General features: G+C 46.3%; 1 protein-coding gene across 1 annotated transcript in view; it reads left to right on the top strand.

Annotated features, from left to right (window-relative positions):
- Window positions 1-5,410: 5,410 nt before the first annotated feature.
- Window positions 5,411-11,115, top strand: part of EGFR (epidermal growth factor receptor) — a 229,724-nt gene continuing 224,019 nt past the window's right edge. Inside the window, exon 1 of the mRNA XM_049777187.1 lies at window positions 5,411-5,551. Within this exon, the coding sequence (XP_049633144.1) occupies window positions 5,461-5,551 (91 nt within the window). The 5' untranslated portion in view covers window positions 5,411-5,460. The remainder of the gene's footprint in view (window positions 5,552-11,115) is intronic.

Genomic DNA, 11,115 nt, shown 5'->3' with positions numbered 1-11,115 from the left:
CTATAGTGTTAACCATACGAATTTAAGGGCAGAATCATGACCTGAGATAAAATTTTTATGCTTTTGTTTTACTACTTTAAACATGATAAGGTGAACTGAAGTTAATCGTGCTATGCAATGTATCATAACCTATGGCTCAAAATCTATTGACAAAAATTTGAACACACACACAGAGATGAGTTGTAAAAATAAGCTGTACATAGAAAGGCAAATGGGGGGAAATGTTGAACAGAGGTGAGAACATATATATCTGTAAAACAGCAGCAGTATGATGGAATGGGGAAGAATGAGGCTGCAAGTTAGACAGAGGCACAGGGGTCCTGATAAATTAGTGCCTATGTGACTGGAGACACAAGGTCTGAGTGAACTGCCATCTCAATGAAAACAGACCAGGAAAGTCAGGATTCCATTTTTTGAAGAGAAACCAACCAAAGATGTGCACTTTTGAAGAGAGATCTAGTTCCTTATTTATAAATGTTGCCACTAATTCGCGCTAGCCTAGGAGACGGACCGCGGTTCGATCCCCCGGCATCCCATATGGTCCCCCAAGCCAGGAGCGACTTCTGAGCGCATAGCCAGGAGTAACCCCTGAGCTGTCAACCGGGTGTGGCCCAAAAAAAAAACCAAAAAAAAAAAAAAAAAAAAAAAAAAAAAGAAATATTAAATGGGCTAGGAGTAGAGGCATGTTAGAAACTGTGGTGGAGGGAGGTCAACACTGATGGTGGGAATGGTCCTAATTCACTGTCACTATGTGCCTGAAATACAACTGTGAAAGATTTGTAATTCACATCGTTCTCAATAAATATTTATAAAAAATAAATGTTAACAGGCCTTACAAAAGGGATACATCTGTATCCTAACCTTGTCCAGGAACCAGTCGAAACTTTGCAGCTAAGGTTTCTGATTTTAATTATCCTGACAGAAGTAGGAACCCTGCTGAGTGCCCAGAAACCTCCAACAAAAATTCCTGTGCCTTGTAGCGAACAAATGAGGCTAAAAACCAGCATTCAAAATGCAATCTAAACTACAATCCTGCTTTTTAAGTATATAATAATCTCCACCCTAGATCTAATGAAGGATTCTAATGACATATATTATTAACAAGAATACTAATGACAATTGAGAGCTCAGCAGTTTTGTTATTTGTATTGTTATTCCCCAAAGAGCTACTTCTATACTGCCAGAGAAAGTTCTCAGTTCTGAGCCAAATGCAAATACAACATACTCCCTTATCTGCCCAAGGTACATTCCAAGAACCTTAGGGGACACTTGCAACATACATATACTCGGCTTTTTTTTTCTTCTCCTGTATATGCATGTCTATCAGTTTGATTTATAAATTAGACAAAGAGATTTGATCACAGTAATAAAATAGAATGAATATAGAACATAAAACATGTAAAGCAAAATTGTGGGTAAGCGGGAAACTGCTGTTACTGGACTGAAGAGGAAAGCGTAAACAGCTTATGAAATTAAGTCCATTCCCCCCAGGAGTATTCACAGCTCATGGTACAGCAGTCACTAGTGCCTCATATGAACAGGCAATACCTGCTTATAGCGCAAAGCTAGAAGGGCATAAGAAAGACAAACAACTGAAAAGTAAGTCTCCTTTCAACCCCTGACCCTCAGATTCCTCATTCTGCAAGGAGGCAGTCTTGTTACACATTTTTATGCCATCATAAATATATTTTTAGAAATAGATGAATGCATGAGCACTCATGAGTGCATAAAACAGAAAAGCCTGATTTAGATGTTCTTCTGGATCTCTAAGATTGGGAAGGACACAACTAAGTGTTTCCTTGAGACTTCCTCTTCAGGACTATCTTCTTCAGGATAGAGGAACCTATTCCACTCAAAGGTCAGCCATTTCAGCATTTAAAAAGACAATGCCTCAAGTTCTGTTGCTGGGCACTTTTCTCCCCCAGCCCCCTTCAAGCCTTGCTTGACCTGAAAGGCCAGAGGAAACAGGTGTGCAACTGCCCCTTGTGTCAGATGGAACTTCAAATATGCGAGTCACTTCTATCTTCACCACACCAAATAGCTCATTCCTTCTTCCTCAGCATGGCTGATGTCAGGAAATTCATTGCCAATTTCCTTCTAAAAAGGAACAAACTTCTGTAATATAGTCAGAAACCTATGAGAAAATCTGCTTATAAAAGGAAGGAAAATGTTTCTATTGTGTTGTTGGCAAAGAAGAACAGCCTGTGCTACAAATATTGACAAACCATATGACACTTAACATGGAAAACATTGGAGTCTTGTTGCTTACTTTCTAAAATGATGCACATGATAGCTTTAGTCAGGTACCTTTTGGGGGAATGGGGTGCACATTGGCTCTGTGTTCAGGGATCATTGATGGCAGAGCTCTGGGACTACACGTTATGCTTGTGTCTGCCATGTGTAAGGCAAGTGCCCTACGCACTGTCTTATCTATCTGCCCCAATCCAAGGCTTTTTGTTGAAAAGCACAAATGTTGGTTGTGCTATTTCTAAAATGTTTTCAAGATAATCTGAAGTAACAGCACGTAGTATCCGAAGTTCCTATTTAATTTAGGTTTTAAAAAAGTTGCAGAATGAGAATGACAAAGATCATGATTGAGCTATGGGTCTATGATTAGCTAACGTGCTTATGAACTTTGAGCAAGAAATTTATTTCACATTTCTAAGCCACAATGTAATTGTAGCCTAAGTAGAACTAAGTTCCTGAATGTGAGAGAAGTCATTTGGGACCAGTCCACAAGAGAATAGAATACTGTTGTTCCTGTGATTCCATAGGCTGATACTGGTTACTCTGCCAAAATAGAGCTGGGGACATCAGAGACTTGGTGCCAAGCACTGTCCATGCACTTGAAATGTGAGAGAGTCTGCATTTTCCCTCGAGAAAGTCAATCCTGCCACATAATTCAATTATTTAGCTTTTTCTTCAACATATGACAAATTCACCAGAACACTCCATATACCTGCCAAAGAGCACATGTCATTATGAACATTATTTGCCCTTCCATCAAAGGGTTGGAGAAAAACATTTTTTTTACCGTCAAACACTGGCCAGACATTCCTCTCCAACACTGATATTACCTAGGAAAGTGATGCATGCCTGAAGAGGCACTTTGTCTTATGAATCATTGTCCCCATAAAACTCTGCTGCTTGAGATTCTGGCAGATTGAATGGGAGGATCCATGATGAAGGTCATTGCTGTCTATTAGAAAGACAACTTGTTAAAGTGCAAAATGTAAGTTTAAAATGCAAAACTTGTTAAAAATGTAAAAGTCTTTACACCTTGCCTTTTAGGGGGGCACATGGAAGAAATTGCTGTGCAGTCTATAAAGGATGCTGAACTCCAGTTGATAGGATATTATTTATGCAATTCATTGGATTCCCTTACAAGGTTTAGGATTATATCTGTGGTTTCTCCTATTATTTAGTTGTGTATGTGGACTCACCTCCAACCTCATCCTGTGTCCGCTACTGGTAATTCATAATTAATCCTTATTATGTTCCAAATGTCTGTAGGTCCTTGGTTGGTAGGAACACCCACATGCTAACTCTTTCACAGGGTTTTCTACCCAGGGCTTACATGGTGAGAGGGTTCAGTGGCCAAACTGACCTTGTTCAAAGAATCAAGCCCCTGGCTCCGAAAAATTAAGGAAAGCCATAGGTTCTATGGATAGATAGGTGATCTACACTGCTGCTTGGGAAGGAGAGACCCAAATCCCACTCCTACAACCATGGGACAGGGTCCAATTTGTTCATTCAACTTTAGGATTGTGAGTTCTGGTGTGTGTGTGTGTGTGTGTGTGTGTGTGTGAGTGTGTGTGTGTGATTTCTAGTTTTCAAAACGGGAAAACAAGAATTGGTCTAGGTTTAAAAGCTATTGGTGAAACTTCATAGCACTGGTGATTAAAGAAAATGAGCCAGGAAACATTTGTCCTTAAGGTTAACAGGCAGTGACTAAAGAAAATACTTTGCTGATGGAATTTAAAGTTCATGCAACTTAAGAAAGCCCCCGCTGCTCAGCAACATGTTCCAATCCTTGGATATCTTTTCAAATGTCTCTCAGCTTGAAATACGCGATTTGGTTATCTCAGGGTAGGGCCGCACAGCTTCGCCAACCTATCCCAACCGTTGTGTTGTCAAACATTTATTGTAGTAATGTCTCATTTTTATTTTGGGGGGTGGTGAGTTGGGACCGGGGGGTGTTGGTTACTCTTAAATAATTATTGGCTGATGAAATGCCAGGGCTCAGTAACATTCATTAAACGTTCCCTAAAGTCCATATTTACGGCACAATGCGGGCACCCTCATGCCAAGAGATTTCCAGAATGATCAAATGGGACTTCAGAATCTTTTCCACACTCCAGGCAATCCCGCTTACTGATGCTGAAAGGAGGTGGAGATGGGAGTAAAAGGTATGGTTGTCTCCTTGGTGTCATTATTTGACTTAAGGTTGCATGCAGTCTTCGCCCGAAAGGAGACAGAGAGGACCCATGGACCCCGACACGCACTAACACTAGGACCGCTGAGCAGGGCCTCTCGGAAGCAGCGCGGGCCATCGCAGGGCACGCTGCTGGGAAGTGGGCTGGAAGCGCCCTCGCCCTGCAGACCCACTTGGACAAGAGCTCGGGGCTTCGGGGGGGCGCCTCCCACTGGGTCCCACTGGCTCTCTCCGTGGCTCCTCTGTTAGTCGAACCCTCCTCTTCGTCCTCTTTCCTCCTCCTCTCTTTTCTTCCCCTCCTTTCTCTTCTTCCTTCTCCTTGTCCACCTCCTCTTAATCTTCCTCCTCCGCTTAGTCCTACCTAGTCCTCCTCTTCCTCATCTTCTATCTCTCATCCTCCTAGTCCTCGTTCCTCCCCTTCTCCCCCTTCTCTTCTTCCACCTCCTCCTCCTCGTCCCTCCCTATCTTCCACTCCCTCCTCCTTCTCCTTTCTCTTCATCCTTCTCCTTGTCCACCTCCTCTTAATCTTCCTCCTCCGCTTAGTCCTCCTAGTCCTCCTCCTCTTCCTCACCCTTCTATCTCTGCATCCTCCTAGTCCTCGTCCTCCCCTTCCCCCCCCTTCTTCCACGTCCTCCTCCTCGTCCGCCTCCTCTTCCTCGTCCTCCCCCTGATCGTCCTCCTCCTCGTCCTCCTTTTCTTAACCCTCCTCCTCCAGCTCGCTCCTCCTCGCTCGGCTCCTCCCGGGCTCCTCCTCGTCCTCGTCTGGTCCTCGTCCTCCTCCTCCAGTCCGCCCGCCGCGCCCCCGCCCCGGAGCGAGGAGCGAGGAGCGAGCGAGAGAACGAGCGCAGTCCGGCAGGGCAGGGCAGGGCAGCCCGACTCAGCCTCCGCCTCCGCCGCCCTCCGCCGCCCGCGCCCCGGCTCCGAGTCGGACGTCCGGACTCCCGGCCCGGCCCGGCCCGACCCGCGCTCTGCCGCTCCAGCCGCGCCCGACCCGAGCCGACCCGACGCCCGGAGCGCCCGGCACCATGCGCCCCTCCGGCCCCGCCGCCGCCGCGCTGCTGCTGCTGCTCCTGGCCGCGCGTCTCCAGGCGAGCCCGGCGCCCGAGGACAAGCGAGGTACAGCCCGCCCCCGCCGAGCCCCCGGCCCCGGCCCCGGCCCCCGGCCCCCGGTCCCCGGCCCCGCCGCGCAGCAGCTCGCCAGCCTGCCCGCCCGCCGCGCACCGGCCGCTCCCGCCTCCTTTCCTGCTTCCTTGAGGCTCGGCGGCGCCTCCGGTCCGCTCCGGTCCGGTCCGGTCCGGCCGGCGGGTGCGACGGGACCTTTCCATGCCGGGCGGGGCGAGGAAGGAGATTCGGGGCGACCTCCAACTTTCTTTCCCAACTTTCCGGTCCTCCTGGGCACGCCCGGGACCGGGCCGTGCGCTGCGGGTGGGTCTCCGGGGTCTCTGTGCGCCCGCGGGCTCAGCTCCTGCGCTGGCTCTGGGTTCAGGGGACTGGGTCTCTGTGCGCCCCGGGACAGGGTCCTAGTGCTGTGGAAGGATCCGGGGGACTGGGTCTTGGGGTTCTCCGTGCGCCCGGGGGCCCTCGGTGCCTGTGTGGGTTCTTTGGCCCGGGGCACGGGGTCTCTGCGCTCCCGGGGCCCCGGTCCCCGCGCGGAGGGTGGGTTGGGGAACTGGATCTCTGACTGCAGGGCACCGGGTCCTGCGCTGCGGGTGGATACGGAGGACTGGGTCTCTGGGGTCTCTGTGCGTCCGGGGGCCTCAGTTTCTGCGGCTGCTCGGGTCCGGGGGCCTGGTGCCCCGTGCGCCCTGGGGCCGGTTCCCTGCCGAGCCCACCTGGCGCGGTGGCACGGGCGCAAGCTGCCGTCTTCCGTCGTTAGCGGCGCCCACCCTGCCGCGGCCTCCCAGCGCGCTCAGGGACGGGTGGCGGCCTCCGGGAGAACCGTGGGAGAGCCTCGTCCGACCTCGCTTCCCCGGCTCTGCTAAGGCTCGGAGGAACCCTGGGGTCCACCCTTCGCGGGGGGCGCGGAGTCGCGCAAAGCCCGAAGGCTTGGAGCGCTCGGCTCTTGCCACCTGTGGCTGCCAGGGCGACTCGCCTCGCCTGTTCCCCCTCGAGCCGGGACGCACGGCCCGGGCAGGGCTGGCACAGGGCCCCCCCCCCCGGGATGGGAGCGACCTCACCCCACCCGAGTGAGGCAGACCGTCTCGGTCCGTCCTCGACCTGCCCCCGCCTGCCCCCTGGCCCAGTGTCTGTCTCGGCCGGCGCCCCCCGCCCACCCCACCCTGCACGGCGTTCCAAATAGGGCAGACTCCATCCTCAAGACCTCGGTATTTTCTCCCCGCGGGTGTTTTTATTTAACCTTTTGAAGAATTGGACGTCGGGCCAACTCAAACATGAAGCCTCATTAAAAAAAAAACCCTAATTGGTGTCCATGGTCCACGCATGCCAAATGTCCAGACCAAATAGGAGCGAGTCTGGCTTCGTGACTACCGACCATAAACCCACCCGACATGAAAAACATGCCTCGGAAGATCGAGTTGCACAATTTCAAAACCCAGCAGCCAGGATCCGCGGGTCAGGTCTGTGCTTGCTGCTGATGTCATTGGCACCGGGCTGGGGTTCGGTGCTGAGAACGTTGGTGGGAGAACGTTAGATGTTGAGGCACAGAGCAAGGCTTGCTTTGCTGCACATTCAAATCGCTTGCAATAGCGATAATGACTACGAATCATCTAAAAGTGGAAACTTCGGACCCCCCTCCAGATATTCTGGTTGTATTGGTCTGTATTGAAATCTGTGTGTGGATTATTTTTTTAAGTTCCTGCAATGAGCCTGGTTTTTTTTTTTTTTTTTTTTTTTAGCAGTCAGACTTGAGGATCTCTGGCTATGAAAAAAAATATCCCTAAGAGTCTCCGGAAAGATTACAAGCCAATGCAAAGAATTATTTGGGAACATCTCGAGTTTGAACTTGCAAAATCTTGGGTGAGGGGGCGGGGTGATGTTAAGAATAGCTGATTCCCTTGCTGGTGGAAATCTTCCCCTCCTCTGCCTACCTCTAGGGCTCCCCTTCTTTTTGCGTCGAGGCGGGAGGCAGTTCTTCTAGCCCAGCAGCCTCTGACTATCGTCTTCCGAGATAGGCGATGCTCTCTCTGGTGCAGGGGCCCTTTTCTTATTTTTAACTAAACTCTTGGACAGCCCCCAAAGCATCACTTTTCTCACTCCCGAAATAATCCAGCCCTTTGATGTTAGACTTTTAACACTACTATTAGTGTTTGGAGACTTGTTTCTAAGAAAGATTAAAAAATAAAAGAAACACCACTTAATTTGTCAGTTTGCCCTATCTTTCCTTAAAACGGAATTCTCCCGAATAAAATAGAGAAGGCAAACAAATGTCATTCGCTGAGGTAATAGAAAAAGACCAGCATTTAAGGAACACGGTTTTGCTTTATAAAGAATCAGTGGAGGTTCTGAGTCTACGATCTGTTAATGATGGTTTCCTATGTACAACGTCACAGCATCATCCCTACCATCAGTGTACTCACCTCAGTCCCCCACATACCCCAGTGCCTGTCACCTTTAAACCCTCCCAAGCTCAGTTGTGTGTTTCATTTCTCCCATTGTCCTTTGTATCTTGGACTCCCACTTACGAGAGACATCATTTTCTATCTATCCCTTTTCTTCTGACTAACTTCATTCAACATGATTGCCTCTAGTTTCATCCATCTAGTTTCATCCATGACCAGAAAATAGCAGGAATTTTTTTTTCATTTTAGAACTTCTTATTACTCTATAGTACTACAACTTTTTGCTATATTCATCCATAGCTGGGAATTTGTTTTCTATCTTGGCTATTCCATTGTACTAACTACTATGATGAACAAGAAGTGTACACATATACTTTGAAATTAATTTTTTTGTGTTTTTAGATAAATGCCAAGAAGTGATATTGCTGGGACAGATGGTGGTTTTATTTCTTTTTTTTTTTTTGAGATATTCATGTTGATTTTTAATATAAGAAAGGCAGAAAGACACTAAGGAACAGATGTATCGGGTAGGTCCTGGCATAAGAAGGAGAACTGTCTGCTTAAATGCTATTCCACTTACCTGGCAGTCTTTTTACCTACCTCTTATTGTCACCAAACAAAGGTGTACTTAAAGATTGCTGGAGGGGTATTGAACTAGCCCAGTGGTCGGCAACCTTTTTTTTCAACTGAACCAAATCTCACCAGACCCACAATTGAAATTTATTTTGAGAGCCACACAGGGCACGCACTGACAGAGGCTAGGAGCAGAGTCCTGACTCCTGGAGCGGCCATCGGGCACACAGAAGAGCCAAATTAAAAGTGGAAAGAGCCACATGTGGCTCATGAGCCGCAGGTTGCCGACCACTGAACTAGCCCATGGTTTTAAAAAATGGAAAGATAAAAGTGTTGCTCTAGCGAGCTCTGTGATGGTATTCCAAAAATGGGATAATTCTCAAACTGCCTCAAACCACCCAAACTGCCTCATCTTCACCTATTATCAATGCACTTGATTCAGGAAGAAGGGCCATTTTGAGAGTAAGATACTGAGGTTTTGAATTTTATCCAACGCCTTCCATCCTTTGGTGACAATGAACGTGATGAACCCTCATGCAGTTCCTGATAGAATCCAAAGATCTGACTTTATTTTCCAATATTGTGTACAATAACAACACAAGCTATGCCTTCCTTTCTGAGCTCATTGAATCTTTCTTCAGTGCTTAGAGTATGTCAGACTTCATGGATTAAAAATGGCCAAGAATAATTGTCAGTGGTTTCTGTTTTTGCTCCCAGGTGTAGGAGGATGTTTTGTTTTTGTTTTTATACCAGGCATCAAACCCAGGGCCTCATACACACAGAACACACACTCAGCAACTGAACTACATCTTTGGCCTCCAGAGTGTGATTCATTAAGCCACCTAAAAAGTCTTAGAAAATTGCTTTTCAAATCTGAGAAGGAAGCCAGTGGTCTATATTCAGTGTATATCTAGATCTATATTCAGTGTATTACTATAGTCAATGTTTTGTTATATTCTTGTGTGTGTTTGGATCTGTCATTCTCAGGGGCTACTCCTGGCTCTGTGCTCGGGTGTCTCTTCTGCCAGTGCTTGGGATAACAGATGTGCCAGAGATAGACTCTGAATTGATCACATGTCAAATAAGCACCTTAACCCCCCATTGCTATCTCTCTGACCCACATCATTTAATGCTTAACTGTCACTTCTGTCTTCCTTCACTTAATTCTGCTGTTTGTATTTATTCAGGAACTTATAGTTTGAAGGAACTAATAGACAAAATGCATTGTACTACATAATTAGGCATGGCTCATATGACAGTGCTAATGTATTTTGGGAAAATTTTTAGGTCATATCAGTGAATATGAAGGTGTCCACTTTGTTTAAAAAGTTTGTTTAAAAGTTTTGTTGTCCTTTGATCTAAGCCTTTGGACCAACAACTAATATCTGAAACTTGGTTGACACAAGTTGAAAACTCATTCTGATATTAATTTGAGGATTATATGTATTTAATTACCAGTATTTCACTTTTCTACTAAATGCTTGTCTTTCTAAGAGAAATCCAACAGTTGGCTAAGCATCCTTTGTGATTGGCTCATAGACATAGCAAGTTAGTTTGAATCTGGGCAAGAATCCAGGCTTTGAGAATTATGTCAGATAACCGGTTTGACTGAAAATTTCACTTTTTAAGTCATTAGAGACACACATTTTGATAGATAGAGGTTAGTTGTCCAGAAAGCGCCCTGAGCCAACTGGAAGGGGGAGGGATGGTTGGGGCTCGCCAATATTGGTAATTGCTTGGATCTATTAGAAGCTCAGTGCTGGCATTTTAATCTGTGAAGACCCTGCAGTATAATATGACTTGCCTGGCCCTGTTGAGTAAGCATCTGAGAACTGCACATGCTTAAAATGAATGTTGTTCTTGCCGAATCTCAGCAGTACGCTTCATAAAGTAATACCTGAAAGCTAGCATGACTAGATTGAATTTATCTTTTTAATTTGATTTCTGTCTTCTAGTGGCTTCTCAAAGAAATACTAAGAGTACACGTGTTTTCTGAATGTAGTTGAAACTTTTCATTTGCAAGACTATCAAGTTGCAAATCACAGAGATAAATATTAGATGGAATTGCCTTATGCATGGTCCTAAATACACAATATAGTACCCTGTTATCAGGGACAGCACATATCGCCCTGGTTTAGTACAAATAATAACATAACTTAACCACTATTGTTTGACCTTCAAGCATAAGAACAAGGATTGCCATCATTAAAATATACTCTTTTACTAGTTTGTTTAAAGGTAGAAGGTTCAGTGTGCAATATCCCCTGTTTCACTTTCATTTTGCTTTATAAAAATAAATTTAAATTTGGTAATTGGCCTGAAGTGTCTGGAAGTTAAGCAAAAGAAGAGAAATAGATGTGTAATTGAATTGTGAAAGTGTCATAGAAGCAATGATAGAATTCTGTCCATGGTTAAAATACTCTGATGTTACTTGAGGGGAACACTCTTGTTTGTACTTAGGGGTTATGTTTGGCTCAATGAATGCTCAGGGACACCTTCTGATGTAGAGGACTGTATGAGGTACTGCAAATCGAACCTAGACTGACTATATATGCAAGCAAGCATCCTACTTACTGTACTGTCTCTTAA

This window comes from Suncus etruscus, chromosome 7, assembly GCF_024139225.1.
Source record: "Suncus etruscus isolate mSunEtr1 chromosome 7, mSunEtr1.pri.cur, whole genome shotgun sequence".
NCBI lineage: Eukaryota > Metazoa > Chordata > Mammalia > Eulipotyphla > Soricidae > Suncus > Suncus etruscus.
This window is presented reverse-complemented; position numbering and strand designations above follow the sequence as displayed.